General features: G+C 39.6%; 1 protein-coding gene across 2 annotated transcripts in view; it reads right to left on the bottom strand.

The window, feature by feature from the left end:
• Nucleotides 1-18,502, bottom strand: part of PLPPR1 (phospholipid phosphatase related 1) — a 307,644-nt gene that overhangs the window by 22,661 nt on the left and 266,481 nt on the right. For both annotated transcript variants that reach the window (XM_019966652.2, XM_019966650.2), the window contains exon 4: nucleotides 14,199-14,331. In XM_019966652.2, coding sequence (XP_019822211.1) covers nucleotides 14,199-14,331 — 133 coding nt within the window. The remainder of the gene's footprint in view (nucleotides 1-14,198; nucleotides 14,332-18,502) is intronic.

The following is an 18,502-nucleotide window of genomic DNA, read 5'->3' as shown; positions in this document are numbered from 1 at the left end:
CTGACTCTGTTGAACATGGGGTTGAGATCAAACCACTTAGCATGTAAGAGGTAGGGATCATTTCTCTTTTTAATAAATGCCACAAAATCCAGTAGACTGCTAGCTGCTTAGAATTGAAAACTGGGTCTTTCTAAGCATCTCAGAAGTCAGAAACCTTGTAAATCATAATTTGGAAATCAAATCACTCTCCCTTTTCAATACAGCAAGAATGAGAAAATATCCTTAATTTGGAGTATGAAGATCCACACTACATATGCAGGAGAGATTTCTTCCTGTGGATGTTTATGAAGCACAAGAAATCTGGAAGTCATGATGCACTTGGGCAGTTTTACATAGACATGAGCATCTTTGAGACACATTGCCCCATTCTGATTCTGAGAAGGTGCGATGGTCAGTTTAAACATTAACACGTGCACACATGAAAGCATGGCTCCTACATGTTTTTCATGTGGAGAAACTAACACAGAATTTTGAAAGGATAGTGGAAAAGACAAAAACAAGTTGTCTGGGTTGGAGTGGTAATACTACTCTCTGAAAAGGTGAGGGGATCTTAGTTTTTCCTCAGTGTATGTTCTCAACCTTTTATTAAACATTTCTAAAAGAGAATCGCTCTTCTGTCTGTGCTAGCAAATCAAGGTAATGAAAGGGCTTCTCAAGAGATGTTAGTGGTAAAGAACCTGTCTGCCAATGCAGGAGATGTAAGAGACATGGGTTCAGTCCCTGGGTTGGGAAGATCCCCTGGAGGAGGGCATGGCAACTAAGTCCAGTATCTTGCCTGGAGAATCCCCATGGACAGAGGAGCTGGGCAGGTTGCATTCCACATGGTCCCAAAGAGTTGGACACGACTGAAGCGACTTAGCACACACACGCACCATACTGTTTGAGATTAAGACTGCTTGAACATTTTCTCACTTTCAGAAGTTAACCAGCTTTGTGAATCTTTTGTGGTAGTTTTCCCACTATGATGTTCAAAAAAAACAAGGAAACACACTCTCGAATCAATTCTTGGCCTTTATTTTAGTGGGAAAATTGATGGCAATCTTATCCTACACACAGGTACAAGCAAGAGGAATGGGGTCATCAGTGCCATTTTTGACAGTGGAAAGGGGACCTCTAAGGAATTCTTATGTTCAACTTTCCTCAAAATATATTCTGATGCAATCATTGGGTCTTCATTCTAGATTGCATCTTTCATCAAAGCACCATTGCAAATGGAATATAAGATACAAAGAAATGAACATAGTTTCTTTTTGCTTCTCCTGTTGCCATGTGGAGATCCCTAGTGGAAAATCTCAGTGGAGAAAGTCATCCAGCTGTGAAGACCATTCCTTAGGGAAACAATGATGTCTTTAGAAAAAGGAGAGACAGTGAAATGTTTTCTTCTCCTTAATATGTTTTATTCAAACTGGAAAATTCCGAATGAAGATATTTTATCTGCAGTTACCATGTTCATCTCATTTCCTTGCAAGGTGTACTGAGCTGATGAGACAGATGTTTAAATAAGACTGCCATGGATACTAGGTAGTGATGGTAACAGGTAGCTAATACATGGTGCTTAGAATATGCTCGGTATTAATCTAAGTGCTTGGAAATATTATTCCACCACAACTCTTTGAGATAGACACTATTATCTCCATTTTACAGATGGGGAAAGTGAGGCACAGAGAGGTCAACTAATTTGACCAAGTTCACACAGCTAGTAAGTAGAAGAGCTGGGTTTGTTTTTAGTCTCTAAGTTGTGTCTGACACTTTTGCAATCCTATGGACTATAGCCTGCCAGGCTCCTCTGTCCAAGGGATTTCCCAGGCAAGAATACTGGAGGAGGTTGCCATTTCCTTCTCCAGGGGATCTTCCCAGACCAAGGATCAAACCCATGTCTCCTGCACTGGCAGGCCAATTCTTTACCCCTGAGCCACCAGGGAAGTCCATGTGATGGGAATAGAAGAGCTGGGATTAGACACTAAATACTTATGGCTCTAGATCCAAACTCTTATTCACTACCCTCTAAGCTTATATTTTTATGTACTTAAAAATATATATACATATATAGATAGGCATTAAGCTGTGAAAAAAAGGACTTTAGTTCTCACGCATGCACTAAGGGCCAGGATTTAGAGCATTTCCCCAATGAAATGTTTGCCTTGTCAACTCAGAAAAAGAATTCCTCTATTTTTTAGCCAACAATTTTCCAACAAGAAGATGACAGAATACCTAAGACATGTCATCACTGAACGAGGCACTTTTCTCATCACTTTAGCAATGAATCTGACTTTGTTTCTGGTATAACGCGCACCATCAGTGCAAACTGATTTACACGCACCAAATATTGTGTTTTGAAAGGAAGTTTCTCACAGGACTGAATCCGTCAGTTCCTTAGATAGTTAATTTCAGGGGTTCACAAAACAAAGATTCTGGGGTTTCTTTCCTATATAAGTCACAGAAACACAAAAGCTGACAGCAGTCTACTTGTCTTGATGTCATTGTTTTAATCAAAAGAATAAATTTTATGTAAATCAAGTAATCTGAACGTCAGTTACTTTATCTGTATAAGAGGTTTTATTTATTTAGATGTTTTAAATAGTCCTAAATCACTGGGTTATTATTGAAAAATCACATAAAATAGTTGTAAAAACATTTTGTACATTGTGAGATTTATATATTAGTGACTTTTGTTTTTATAACTGAGGGATATTTCAAATAAGTTGATTATAAAGTTATTTTAAGACAGAAGAAAGAGATAAGGACATTAATTCTAACAAACTCAAACATATATTTGACTCTGTTATTCATTCTTTGTATTAATAAAACACCTTTACATTATGAGGAGCTAGTGGTGTTTAAACAACATTCTGTCATTACTATAACTACATATCATGGTAAAGGAAGAGGAAGAGTTATCAACCAGAAAACCTCCCAAATGTTTTTATAAATGAAGGAACAAACAAACAGACTTCTGCTCCTCCAAAGTATAAAGTTGTATGATTTTTTTAAAAAGTCTACTTTTGGCCATGCCACATGTCGTGTGGGATCTTAGTTACCCAACCAGGGATCAAACCTGTGCTCTCTGCACGGGAAGTGTGCGGTCTTAACCACTGCACTGTCAGGGAAGTTTCCAAAGTTGTACAACTTCTTGGTAAGATGGCTCTATCTCAACAAGAGGGACTTTACTCCTCTTCATGCAGGACAGCTCCTCGGGGCTTTCTCTCTCAGGATCTGCTTCCTCTCTCACTCCTGTTGTGTGCGTGCTGTGTGCTCAGTCGCTCAGTGGTCCCGACTCTGCAACCCCATGGACTGTAGTACGCCAGGCTTCTCTGTCCTCCACTATCTCCTGGAGTTTGCTCAGATTCATGTCCATTGAGTTGGTGACACTACCTAATCATTTCATCCTTTGCCCACCCCTGGCTCTTCACCTCAGGTGGCCAAAGTATTAGAACTTCAGCAACAGTCCTTCCAATGAATATTCAGGGTTGATTTCCTTTAGGATCGACTTGTTTGAGCTCCTTCCAGTCTGAAGGACTCTCAAGAGTCTTCTCCAGCACAATTCAAAAGCATCAGTTCTTTGGCACTCAGTCGTCTTTATGGTCCAACTCACATCCATACATGACTACTGGAAAAACCATAGCTTTGACTATATGGACCTTTGTCAGCAAAGTGATGTCTCTACTTTTTAATATGCTACAAAAAATATCTTCACAGCTCAGATAATCATGATGGTGTGATCACTCATCTAGAGCCAGACATCCTGGAATGTGAAGTCAAGTAAGCGTTAGAAAGTATCACTATGAACAAAGCTAGTGGAGGTGATGGAATTCCAGTTGAGCTATTTCAAATCCTGAAAGATGATGCTGTGAAAGTGCTGCTCTCAATATGCCAGCAAATTTGGAAAACTCAGCAGTGGCCACAGGACTGGAAAAGGTCAGTTTTCATTGCAGTCCCAAAGAAAGGCAATGCCAAAAAATGCTCAAACTACCGCACAATTGTACTCATCTCACACGCTAGTAAAGTAATGCTCAAAATTCTCCAAGCCAGGCTTCAGCAATATGTGAACTGTGAACTTTCTGATGTTCAAGCTAGTTTTAGAAAAGGCAGAGGAACCAGAGATCAAATTGCCAACATCTGCTGGATCATGGAAAAAGCAAGAGAGTTCCAGAAAAGCATCTATTTCTGTTTTATTGACTATGCCAAAGCCTTTGACTGTGTGGATCACAATAAACTGTGGAAAATTCTGAAAGAGATGGGAATACCAGGCCACCTGACCTGCCTCTTGAGAAATTTGTATGCAGGTCAGGAAGCAACAGTTAGAACTGGACATGGAACAACAGACTGGTTCCAAATAGGAAAAGGAGTTCATCAAGGCTGTATATTGTCACCCTGTTTATTTAACTTATATGCAGAGTACATCATGAGAAACGCTGGACTGGAAGAAACACAAGCTGGGATCAAGATTGCCGGGAGAAATATCAATAACCTCAGATATGCAGATGACACCACCCTTATGGCAGAAAGTGAAGAGGAACTAAAGAGCCTCTTGATGAAAGTGAAAGTGGAGAGTGAAAAAGTTGGCTTAAAGCTCGACATTCAGAAAACGAAGATCATGGCATCCAGTCCCATCACTTCATGGGAAATAGATGGGGAAACAGTGTCAGACTTTATTTTTCTGGGCTCCAAAATCACTACAGATGGTGACTGCAGCCATGAAATTAAAAGACGCTTACTCCTTGAAAGGAAAGTTATGACCAACCTAGATAGCATATTCAAAAGCAGAGACATTACTTTGGCAACAAAGGTCCATCTAGTCAAGGCTATGGTTTTTCCTGTGGTCATGTATGGATGTGAGAGTTGGACTGTGAAGAAAGCTGAGCACGGAAGAATTGATGCTTTTGAACTGTGGTGTTGGAGAAGACTCTTGAGAGTCCCTTGGACTGCAAGGAGATCCAACCAGTCCATTCTGAAAGAAATCAGCCCTAGGATTTCTTTGGAGGGAATGATGCTGAAGCTGAAACTCCAGTACTTTGGCCACTTCATGCAAAGAGTTGACTCATTGGACAAGACTCTGATGCTGGGAGGGATTGGGGGCAGGAAGAGAAGGGGACGACAGGATGAGATGGCTGGATGCCATCACTGACTCGATGGACGTGAGTCTGAGTGAACTCCGGGAGTTGGTGATGGACAGGGAGGCCTGGGGTGCTGCGATTCATGGGGTCAGGAAGAGTCGGACACGACTGAGCGACTGAACTGAACTGACACAGACCAGTGGCAAAGTAATGTCTCTGCTTTTTAATACACTGTCTAGGTTTGTCCTAGCTTTCTTTCCAAGGAGGAAGCATCTTTAATTTTATGTCTGCAGTGATTTTGGAGCCCAAGAAAATAAAATCTTCACTGTTTCCTCTTTTTCCCATCTATTTACCATGAAGTGATCGGAGTGAGTGCCATGATCTTAGTTTTTTGAATGTTGAGTTTTAAGCCAGCTTTTTCACCTTCATCAAGAGGCTCTTTAGTTCCTCTTCACTTTCTGCCATTAGAGTGGTATCATCTGCATATCTAAGGTGTTGATATTTCTCCTGGCAGGCAGTCTTGATTTCCAGCTTGTGATTCATCCAGCCCAGCATTTTGCATGATGTGCTAGAAAGTACACCTAGATACAAACTAAAGGTGGAGAGGGAAGATTTTAGATTCTTTACCTATCAAGGAACCTAAACACAGGAGACCAAATCCTGGAGGGCTTCCAGCCTTCAAAATTTGTTCTTTCTGATTCATATTTATAAGTTTCTAAAGCCAAAGCTGTTGATCTGAATCCACTCCCATTCCCACCACCTGACCCAGCCTCAAGTTCCATCAGCAGGCAGCTGCCAGCCCTATTGGTGACGAGCCATCCTGATCTGGTACTGCTGCTCTCTGCATCAGCATTTCCCATTCACTGTTATTATGTTTTAATGTAATAATTTAAATTATTTCCAAAACATGCACTTTTTAAAATTAAGGGGCAAGTGACATGTAGCATTGTATTAGTTTCAGGTATACAATGTGATTTGATATTTGCATATTTTGCAAATTTTGTTATTATTTTTTAATCATAGAAAACTTTGAAACTCCCCTTTATCAGTTGTTGGGGGTCCTTTCTTTCTTTCTTTGGCTGTGCTGGGTCTTCTTTGCTGCAAGGACTTTCCTCTAGTTGCGGCAAGTGGGGGCTACTCTCTAGTCGCAGTGGGCAAGCTACTTATCGAGGTGGCTTCTCTCGTTGTGGAACACAGGCTCTATTATTGCAGGCTGCAGTAGTTGTGGCACATGGGCTCAGTAGTTGTAGCTCCCAGGCTCACAGTTGTGGCATGGGAGCTTAGTTGCCCTGCAGCATGTGGGATCTTCCCAGTTCAGGGATTGAACCTGTGTCTCCTGCATTGGCAGGCAAACTCTTTTACCTCAGAGCCACCAGGGAAGCCCTGGGATTCATTTCTGATATTCAGACAGTATTTCTGCACCTCACTGTGCTTGATTTTGGTGTGTGTGATCTTATATAACATAAATATTCATAAAACTCTTTTAAAAAGTCTTTGAAATACTTGTTATAGCAGTGGATTTTGACTGAGGGTGTTCCTGTCCCCAGGGGACATTTTGTAATGTTTGGAAACATTTTTGATTGTCACTCGTGGGAGAGGGGGTGCTACTGGCATCTGGTTAGAGGCCAGGGGCGCTCCTATGCATCCTACACTCTACAATGTAGGATGTCCTCTCCTCCTGTACAGAAAAGAACAGGCTCAGGATGTCAGTAGTGCTGAGGAAGAGAAGCTCTGCTTTACAGCCAATGAGTTCACTGAAGTGCCATGAATTTGCACAGGTTAATCTGCAAAGTGCTAGAGAAAGCAGCAATCCTTAGTTCTTTTAGTCAGCTCTTAAGTGTTAATTTTTACATAGTCCTTCTAGTTAGCACTAAGCCACTCAGTTAGTCTTTTTATTTGAGTCCACTCTCTAAACACTGGTGCTGGGAAGGGTCTTTGGAAAAGGGTCACTTGAGTCTCATGACTAAATAACTTTCCTCTCGATAATTAGAGTAACTTGTAGAATTCTGGGTCAGGAGTCTTGTTGAGGTCTGTAATGCTCTGGTTCAGTGAGGATTGACATTCAAGGAGGACTAGACTGAGCAGCCAAAAGCAGCCTCATCACACCTTCTTGAGACGTGAGCAGTGCTTGATCCCTGGTTATGCCTCTGACGTCAACCAAGGCTCTCAACCTCAGCGTGCCTCCCTCTCCTGCCTACAGAGTCAGTCCTGGTCCCTAGAGGGAAGCATCAAACATCTTTGTCTCAAAGTCTGGTGGTCTGGATGTTCACGGGGTCCAGAAACTGAGGTTCCACTTATTTCCTAAGATCCATCCTGGCTTTCGCCTCCTCAGGTATATACCTGGGTTCAAATCTGGTTCTTGTTGCTGAGTTATAGAAATATCTCCATCTACTTATAGGCCCATGCCCTACCTTGTCTTTGACATGTTTGTTTTAGGGTCTACTCTGGACTCAGAACTAAAGTTGGGTGCCTGGGTACTGACACTCTCCTTCAAACTCTCCAGCCAAGGTCAACTTCCATGGTCAACACATGGAGCTGGGCTAGTTCACTGGGCACCTAGTTTCCCGGAATGGTCATTGTCCTGCTATGAAGTCACTGCCAACTCTAGACAATTCTCACTGGAGGGCAGCCTCTTCCTTCCCACTTAAAATTGCATATTTGCCTTTGCAACCCCCCTATTTCCTTTTTCTACATTATTTCCCCCCATAACACAAATACTATGATATACTTAGTTTAATGCCTGGCTTCCCCCATTAGAATTTAAATTCAATGAGAACAAATAAATCTCTATTCAGTTCACTAATATGTTCTCAACACCTTAATCAGTGTTTAGCATATGGTAGATGCCAACAATTGTTGAAGGTTAAACATATGATCAGTCCCCTGTTTATAATTATAAACACTGAATGCAAGTAAAAATGGACTGATGGAATCAAATGGAGTTTCCTTGCAGGTAAAGTAGATCTAAATGAATTTCTAAATTGAGAATGATTTTCTAGTTCTCAAAAAGGCTGACATTAAGCTTGTCTCAGGGTATCAATTCTTACAACCATAAAACACTGTGACCTTTGAGGCTGCATTTAAAATATTCATGCTTCATTTAGATCACACTTAATTTATGGCAATTAATTAGTGTTACATGAATTAACTGTTTACTGTGATACTTTCCAGTCTGTTCATGGCTACCTAATCCTTGCTGCTGCTGCTAAGTCACTTCAGTCGTGTCCGACTCTGTGCGACCCCATAGACGGCAGCCCACCAGGCTCCCCCGTCCCTGGGATTCTCCAGGCAAGAACATTGAAGTGGGTTGCCATTTCCTTCTCCAATGCATAAAAGTCAAAAGTGAAAGTGAAGTTGCTCAGTTGTGTCTGACTCTTAGCGACCCCATGGACTGCAGCCCACCAGGCTCCTCCGTCCATGGGATTTTCCAGGCAAGAGTACTGGAGTGGGGTGCCATTGCCTTCTCTGACCTAATCCTTAGACCTGACCTAAATAAATGGTCTAAGACTTGCTTGGTATTTAATTCAAGTTTTATTAGAAGTAATAACAGAGCAACCGTGTAATTCCAAATGAAAAGCCCATAATAAATAGCTTCTGAATGACAGTCTATTTTAGGTGCTAGTAAACAATCTAATGGAGAAGGCAATGGCACCCCACTCCAGTACTCTTGCCTGGAGAATGGATGGAGGAGCCTGGCGGGCTACAGTCCATGGGGTCGCTAAGAGTCAGACATGACTGAGCAACTTCACTTTCATTTTTCACTTTCATGCATTGGAGAAGGAAATGGCAACACGCTCCAGTGTTCTTGCCTGGAGAATCCCAGGGACGGAGGAACCTGGTGGGCTGCCGTCTATGGGGTCGCACAGAGTCGGACACAACTGAAACGACTTAGCAGCAGCAGACAATCTAATCTTGGTATATTTGGATCAGTTTTTTCTTTAACCCAAAATAAAGTTATTCAAGAAGGCAAATCAAAAACCCTCATCAAATTCTAATATTTTTTAACCCATACTTTTCAGTTTTAAACAACTATTATTTAATAATATTTACAAGATATGCTTATTAAAGAATATTTGTGAATGAAAAGAATTTAAATATGACTTCCTTACTTTGTTTTTGTTTCTGAAAAAAGAATGTAGAGGTTTATATCATCTTAGAACTTAAGCCTGTGTATTGTTGTTTAGTTGAATGCATACCAAAAAAACTGGTATAGGAAGGGAAAGCAATGGAGAGTAAAACATGAAAGGGAAAAGCCTAAATATGTGTTACTAATTGGACAACATTTGCTTTGATAAAAGGTTGGTCAAATTTGTTCAGCCAATTCCTTTTCTCCCTTCCCACGTCATGTAACACAGTGTGAGAAACTATATAGCAGTTTGGAAATGAGTACATAAGTTGGGCTTCCCTGGTGGCTCAGAGGGTAAAGCGTCTGCCTACATTGCAGGAGACCTGGGTTTGATCCCTGGGTTGGGAAGATCCCCTGGAGAAGGAAATGGCAACCCACTCCAGTACTCTTGCCTAGAGAATCCCAAGAACGGAGGGGCTTGGTGGGCTACAGTCCATGGGGTCGACCCGCAAAGAGTCGGACACGACTGAGCGAGTTCACTTTCACAGAAGTTAACTATGAGGGTTTACAGCTAAAGCCTGGGAGACTTCTTTTTGTTTGTTGAAGTATAGTAGATTTATCATATTGCATTAGTTTTAGGTGTACAGCAATGTGTTTCAGTTACATAATATATTTTCAGGTTCTTTTCCGTTATAGGTTATTATAAGATATTGAATATAGTTCCCTGTGCTATACAGTAAATCCTTGTGGTTGACTTTATGCATAGTGGTATGTATCTGTTACTCGCAGACATTTCCTCTTTGGTAACCACAAGTTTTCTATGTCTGTGAGGGTGTTTCATCTTGCTTATAATGAGGACCCTGGAAAAAAGTTATTGCAGGATTTGGGAATCAGAGGAATTCAATCCTTTCTGTCAAGGTCAACACAGTTAGCATTTGTCTAGAGGACAAGATGGCTTAATTTGAATGTTTTTCCTTTGACTTGGCCATTGCCATTTTCTCACTTAAAATTTAATTTGGATCTGTAGGGTGGGGTGAGGGGCTGTCTGTTCAAGTCCCAATCACAGTCTAGAGAAGACAGGGAATCTGAGAGCCAAGGTGCTACTTTTAGCTCTTCTTTCAACAGCAAACACTATTAAAGGACTTGCCATTCTTCGAGACTGATACATACATGTCATGTTGCATCCTTTTTATTTCAGAATAATCATAGGTTCCTAGTGTCTTGACTTTTTCCACATGGCATTATATCATGAATTTTCCCCTTTCATTAAAAATTGGTTTAAAAATACCATTTTCTGAGATTGTACCTTATGGTAGCACTATTTTTAAAAGTTATATTTTGGATATTTTTAATTTATATTATGAAAAAATGATTTTAGTTTGTAAAAATTGATTTACATTTCCAATTATTTCCTTAGGACAGATTATTTAAAATAGACTTTAGAGTTTAAAAGGTTGATTATTTTAAGGCTATTGAAATATACTGTCAAACTGCTGTGCAGAAAGGGTATATCAACTTACTCTCACTAGAAATGTACTAGAAGCCCGAGTTTTTTTCTCATCTGTGATAGAATAAAGCATTATTTTGTTTAAAAATATTTTGCTAGTTCATTGTCCATTTTCTCAATGTGAAACTGATTGTACTTGTTAGGAAACACTATTTGTATAGGTTCTAGAATAATTATATAAACTGCAAGAGCAAAGTCATGCCATTTCAGCTTACAGGAATCGTTATCATTTTCTAATATCAATTGCATAGTATACATTTTGCAGGCTGTTGGGCTAGAAAAAAAGACTGTTAAGTGATTTACAATAATATTTCTAATACATTTTGGGTAATACCTTATTATACTTTAATTTTTTAAAAGGAAACATCTCCATTTAAAGGATCTTCATTTCAAGTAGTATGCTTTTTTTCTCTTATTAAAAAAAATCCACAGATACTATGACAAAGTTACCCATCTCAAGATAAACCCCTCCCTCTCCTATATGAAAAGTCAGAATAGACTTTTGAATTTCTCTTAGAAATTGCCTTATTTATGTACCTTAATTTTCCAGAACTAAGCTAAGAGAGGTAAAAAGTTAAACAGGTGGCAAATGAATATTTAAGAATCAGTATTTATGAAAGCAATTTTAGGTAAATCTGTGATTTAACACAGGTTAGTTTTGCTCTTTACCCCTCCAGAAAAATTATGGAAGGCATTTTACAATATGCTATTGATACAAAGCAAGAAAGATACAGTCCCTCCTCTCTAAGGGATCACAAATTGCAGTAGTCCCCCTTATTCACGGGGATATATTCCAAGACCCCCAGTAGATGCCTGAAAGCATGGATCATACCAAATCCTATGTTTTTCTGATACACAACATACCTAGAATAAAGTTTAATTTATAAATTAGGTACACTAAGATATTAACAACAACTAATAACAAAATAGAACAATTGTAACAACATTTACAGTAATCAAAGGTGAATATAGTCTCTCTTTCTCAGAATATCTTACTGTACACATGTAATGCCTTTTCTGTCTTAACTAAGTATTTGCCACATACAGTGGCCGTAACTTTTGCAATTTGAGATGTGACAGCAGAACTAGCATATACTCCTTTTTCCTTCATAATTTCACAAACAAAGGATCTGTTCTTATGGTTCAACCTCAGCATATGATTCTTGTTCTTATTGAGAACCTTTACCTTTTCACTTAAAGTACTTTATGGCTTCTCTTTGGCATATCCAAATTGCCAGCATCACTACTCTTGCACTTTGAGGCCATTATTAAGTACAGTAAGGGTTACCTGAACATAGCCCTGCGATATAATGATAGTCAATGTGATAACCAGAGGGCCGCCAAGTGACTGACAGCCAGGTGGGACCTTTTGGACAGAGGGAAGGTTCATGACAGAGCAGGATGGAGCAAGATTTCAGCATACTCAGAATGGAGAGTGATTTAAAACTTAGGAATTATTTCTGGAGCCTTTTTGGACCATGGCCGATGGTGAGTAACTGAACCCATGGGAAGCAAAATCATGCGATGAAAAGTTAAAAGTAAATGATTACCATCATCTATTAAAAACTGGGTATCAAGCTCTTCATCATAGTATTTTTCATGCTCACAATACAGGTATTATTAGCCTTACACACACACACTCACAGTCCTTGGGAACAGTGACTTTATCCCATTTTATATCAGCTTCTTTGCACAGTTAGAACTATAATCTACCTTAAAGGGTGTTGGGTGGATCAAGGAAATTATAAAGTGTCTAGTCCAGTGTTCTGTATAATAAATATTCTTTCCTCTCCTCTTTTTTTCTTGAAGTCACTCTGGTAACAAGTGACCAAATTCTGAATGTCTTTGAAAGACACTATTGTTTGGAATGAATAATAGATAGTGATGACATCATATGGATCAGGGTAAACCCAGTGAGCCTGCTGCAGATTCCCACAGGGGATTCTGCAAATACCAGTAAATGCCGAAGACGATTTGAATGTTAAGGGTTGCTTCTTTTAACTTAGGTTTTCTTAGGCCTCCCACTCTATTACTTCCCTCACTCCCATGCCAATGTTGGAAGTTACTGCATATAGTTTTTAACTTTTATTAAGGTATAGTTGATTTATACTATTGTTGAATTTCTGCTGGATAGCAAAGTGACTCAGTTATACACATATATACATTCTTTTCATATTCTTTTCCATTATGGTTTATCACGGGATGTTGAATATATTGTAGTTCCCTGTGCTATACAGCAGGACCTTGTTGTTTATCCATCCTATATAGAATAGTTTGCATCTGCTGATTCCAGACTCCTAGTCTTTCCCTCCACCCTCCCCACCTTGGCAACCACAAGTCTGTTTTCTATATCTGTACGTCTATTTTTGTTTCATATGTATTTCATTTGTGTTGTGTTTCAGATTCCATTTGTAAGTGATATCACATGGTATTTGTCTTTCTCTTTCTGGCTTCTTATGATAATCTCTAGGCCCATCCATGTTGCTGGCATTATGTCACTCTTTTTAATGGCCGAGTAATATTCCATCGTGTATATATGTACCACATGTCTTTATCCATTGCTCTGCTGATGGACATTTAGGTTGTTTTCATGTCTTGGCTATCATATTAATAAACAGTGCTGCAGTGAACGTTGGGGTGCATGAATTTACCGCACATTTGGTTGTGCTGTGATCCTTTGCTCATGACTTGAGGAAATTCAACCGTTTCTTCATTAGGAAGAAAAGGATTAAGAATAATCAAAGGAGTCGAGAGCATGTGTCTTCTGGACCTCACTTTCTCAGCTGTCAGTTCTCTATGTTCTAAATGGTGTCATGACTTGTGTTAATACCATGTTGATATGTTCAGAGTTTTATCTTCTCTCCCACAAGTACCTGGCCAGTACATAATTTGCAGGATCTCATTAGAACACTAATAATTATTTACTGAGTACTCACTGTGTAGGAACTCTGTGAGATCTATATTCCCACATTTACCCATATACACATTCATTCCTATATCTGTGATCATTATCCATATCCCCTCAGGATTTTTATAAAAGTCCTAGAAGGAGGACTATAGAAAGTGTCTTAATTATTCTTTGTCATAAACACTAGTAAAACTCTTTGTTTTCCAACTTTGGAAAGGTATGATTTTCAAGAACCTGATGGATGTGATTTCCCATACTTTTAAAAATTCCCTGTATAACAGAATTACTAGGTAGTAAACTTTTTTTTTCAGGACATTTGATTATTTCTAAGTTCATTTTATTGGTGTTCCCTGATGGCCCACCCCCTTGCCTGACTCAGCTAAAGGGTATATGGCAATATCCAGTCAATAATAAAATATATGTCCTGAGGGAATCTCAGATATAGTGTAGGAAAAAAGTTGAAATTTTTTGTTAAACACTTTAGTAAGTATGTGAGTTGGCACCATGGTCAGGCACAATTTCTGTACTTCCTAGAAAAACTCTAAAACAACCCTTGCTTTTAAAGTTGGTGCTTCCATAGCTTAGGTTATTTTATCAAGTATGTTCATCTTTAGTAAGTTTTACCTATATGTGAGGGCTTATACAACATGCCCTTGTACTCACCTATGAATCTTATGATCCTTCGGAGTAAGGGGTTCAGGTAACAGCATTCTCCAGTCAGAATTGTTTTCTCCTGGGCAATCAGAGATTCTCTGGTTGACTTTATGAAATACATGGATATCTCACCAATAAAAATCTGGAGAAGGAATGTTAAAGAATTATCAAGTTGGAGAGCTTTCTGATAGACCAGTGGCTTAAAAAAACTGAAAACTTCTGAGGCGTCACAATTGTATTAAAAAACTATGTTGGAGAGATGGAGAGTTAAATAGCAGTTTGCAGTCAACTCTCTAAAAGAATTAGAGAAAGCAATAATTGATAATTTCAGGTAGATTTCAGATATAATATTAAATTCTAAGGTCATATAAAACATAAGTTGAAATAATAAATAAGAGAATCAATGAACAAGCTCACTCAAGCTGGTCTTGAATATTTTAAATTGAATGTGTGTATTACAGTGATGAGGAGTGACTGGGATAGCCAATGTGCCCAGCAGGGCATTATATGCACACATCACAATAAATTGTTATTTCATTATGTGGCAATAACAGTGGAAACAGTTATTTTAAAATATAAAACAAACTTTATTTTTTGGGGCTCCAAAATCACTGCAGATGGTGACTGCTGCCATGAAATTAAAAGACACTTACTCCATGGAAGAAAAGTTATGATCAACCTAGACAGCATATTAAAAAGCAGAGACATTACTTTGCCAGCAAAGGTCTGTCTAGTCAAGGCTATGGTTTTTCCAGTAGTCATGTATGGATGTGAGAGTTGGACTATAATGAAAGCTGAGCGTGATGCTTTTGAACTGTGGTGTTGTAGAAGACTCTTGAGAGTCCCTTGGACTGCAAGGAGATCCAACCAGTCCATCCTAAAGAAAAGCAGTACTGAATATTCATTGGAAGGATTGATGTTGAAGCTGAAACTCCAATACTTTGGCCACCTGATGCAAAGAGCTGACTCATTGGAAAAGGCCCTGATGCTGGGAAAGACTGAAGGCAGGAGGAGAAGGGGATGACAGAGGATGAGATGGTTGGATGGCATCACCAACTCAATGGACATGAATTTGAATACACCCCAGGAGTTGGTGATGGACAGGGTGGCCTGGCATGCTTCAGTCCATGGGGTTGCAAAGAGTCGGACACAACTGAGCGACTGAACTGAACTATGTGGCAATACTACCATTATTTACGTGAAAAATCTTATTTGAGCATGTTTGCCTGAGTGATATTCTCCTACTCTAAATTAGTTGACTGTCACACTTTTGCTATGCATGTGCTTGTGGTTTTAGATAAACTTCATCAATATTTTAAGACTTTCTATGCCTTATATTCCTCCTCTAATTATAGAATATCTATTTAGATGGATAAAAATGCCAACATAATGAATGGCACATGAATGGTGGAAGTTAAGTGATAGAATAGTAAAGCTGGAATCCTCTGAAACAGATGTTTCCCCCTTCATCTAGAGAGAAACTCAACAGTCTCAGGGATTTGGCCACACAGTGTCTGAAGCAAGTAGACACTGTTATCCTATTGTACAAATAAGACACCTGAGGCATGGAGGGGTGAAATAATTTGCCAGGAAACCTGTCTGTAGAGGCCTTTCTCTTAAATGCTACACTTTTACTCAGTAGTGATCCAATAAAATACTTGTTGAATTTGTGTTTAATATTGATGACACAGATAACAAAACAAATGCAATATGCTTTAAACACTGAAAACCTTAGATGATATTAAAGTACAAGATAGATTGGTGTAGTAGAAGTAGAACTATGGCCAAGTCAGAATGGGATGAAAAGTTGGCAGGAATAGACTGAGTTCAGGGTCAGACAGGCAAACGGTGGGACAGCATGGATCACCTTGGCAGGTGCTGTCTGCATATGTCTAGGAATATTTTGTGACATCCTTTGGAATTAATGCATTAATGCTCCTTCTGGTAAAAATATTTGAATAGCTTTAAGAACTCAGCTTTCCCTTTTCTTCTCGTTAGACTTGTCTCTCTCAAAATGAGGTGCCACAAGGCTTTGTTTGTCCCCACTGGAATGATGGCACTGCATTCTGTTCTTTATCTCAGCGAACAGATGGGGATAAATTCATGCATGGTTGGGTAATGACACAGCATTTCCTTGAGGGTGCATTCTCTACTCCCAGAGCCTAGCTTAAGCATTCTTGTTGTATATGAATCTCTTACCTCATGTTTTCCTTTCTATTCCTATCACAAATGAGTACACACTATCATTGTTATTCCTTGTTATAGGATGTCCTGCTTATCTTATTCTGGTTATATCCCTAGGGCCTAGCCCAGTGTAAGGCACATAGCTGTTATTCAGTGTTAAATGAATTAAGCATATCAGATTAATGAAGGTGTTTTGGAATACAGGTTTAATGAGGGAGACTATAAGGAAGGAAAAATAATTTTTAGTATTGATCCTTCCAGACTCAGTGGAAATGTCATGACTCTCCCCAAACCTTTGCCAGGTCCCCTCAGGAAAAGGGAGACCCTGTCTTATCATTGTTCCCACAACATATTATACAGATCTCTATCCTGACATCTGGAGCTTCCCAGGAGGTTCAGTGGTGGAGAACCCACCTGCCAATGCAGGAGACTCAGGTTCGATCCTTGGGTTGGGAAGATCCCCTGGAGGAGGAAATGGCAAAACTCACTCCAGTATTCCTGTTGGGAAAATTCCATGAACAGAGGAGCCTACTGGCTACAGTCCATGGGGTCACAAAGAGTTGGACATGACTGAGTGATTGAGTGCACACACTCACACGAGACAAAATAGCAAGAAAATGTGAGTGAAAATCTACACATAACATATTGTTTTTTTAAAAAAATGCACATATATGTGTACACAGGCATGCACATACACACAAATCTAAACAAAATCACTCCAAGGTACACCAAACAAAACTTGCCATGTAAAAGGGTATGGAGCTCAAATAATCCATAAGTAAAATGTCCTAAGACTCTTGTGTCAGCAGGGATAAGCAGTATATGAATTGATACTATTGGTCAACAATATTCAAATCAGAGTTAAGGTATGAAATAGAAAAAAAATCAGAACTAGAATATATGCTAACTTATATAGTTACTGATATAATACTTTGAGTATATTAAGCAATACTGTTTATGTAAAGGAAGGAAGGAAGGAAGAAAGAGAGGAAGGGGGTCATTTTATAAGTTAAAGGTAGGACAACAGTCCTGATTTTCAGTTCAGACTGTGATGGACGTAGAGGTTGCTGATGGAACAATCCAGCTCTCAGATCCCGTGAATGAGCTGCGAGGATGTTCATTTCACTGATCACACATAGTGTACTGTTTCTCCATCCACTGGGTCCTATAATCTCATACAGGCCTGATTCTGGGGAAAGAGGCGGGCGAGATTCTGCTTCCCTGCCAGGCCACCAGCCCATGTTGGAAGCCACCTCTCACACTGGCAGATTTATGACTCTGGTTCTGGCACTGACTGGGTTCCTCCATCTGTCTGTTTGCCATGCACACTCTGTCTCCATCCACCACTCTGTTCAGAGAACAGCCGGGACACGTGGGACTCTCCATGTGTTCGGCCCTGGCTGCCCTGCCTATTACGGTCTTTCAGATTGTTGACTAACAAGCATGCTATCACTCATAGCAAATGAGAATACCCTCCGGTGAGAAATGATCAAGGCCAAACTTTAGACCTGGCCACGAACAAGCAAGTGAATTCCATTGGTGCATCTCTCGTCCCCCACAGCTATGCCGCCTACTATCACAAGTGACCTAAAACTTTTAGATAACAATACATATGCTTTTAGTGAGTAACTCCTTTTTTAAAATTTTAATTAGAGGATAATTACTTTACAATGTTGTGATGGTTTCTTCCATACATCAACATAAATCAGCCTTAGCTATACATATGTCCCCTCCTCCTTGATCCCCCTTCCTGCCTCTCTCCCTATCCCACAGCTCTAGATTGTCACAGCACTGGCTTTGGGTTCCCTGCATCATACAGCAAATTCCCGCTGACTAAAATCAGAGATACCAAAGGAACATTTCATGCAAAGATGAGCTCAATAAAGGACAGAAATGGTATAGACCTAACAGAAGCAGAAGATATTAAGAAGAGATGGCAAGAATACACAGAAGAACTGTACAAAAAAGATCTTCACGACCCAGATAATCACGATGGTGTGATCACTGACCTTGAGCCAGACATCCTGGAATGTGAAGTCAAGTGGGCCTTAGAAAGCATCACTACGAACAAAGCTAGTGGAGGTGATGGAATTCCAGTTGAGCTATTCCAAATCCTGAAAGATGATGCT

Source organism: Bos indicus, chromosome 8 (genome assembly GCF_029378745.1).
Source record: "Bos indicus isolate NIAB-ARS_2022 breed Sahiwal x Tharparkar chromosome 8, NIAB-ARS_B.indTharparkar_mat_pri_1.0, whole genome shotgun sequence".
NCBI classification, from domain to species: Eukaryota; Metazoa; Chordata; class Mammalia; order Artiodactyla; family Bovidae; genus Bos; species Bos indicus.
The sequence above is the reverse complement of the archived record's forward strand: the minus strand, read 5'-3'. Positions and strand labels throughout refer to the sequence as shown.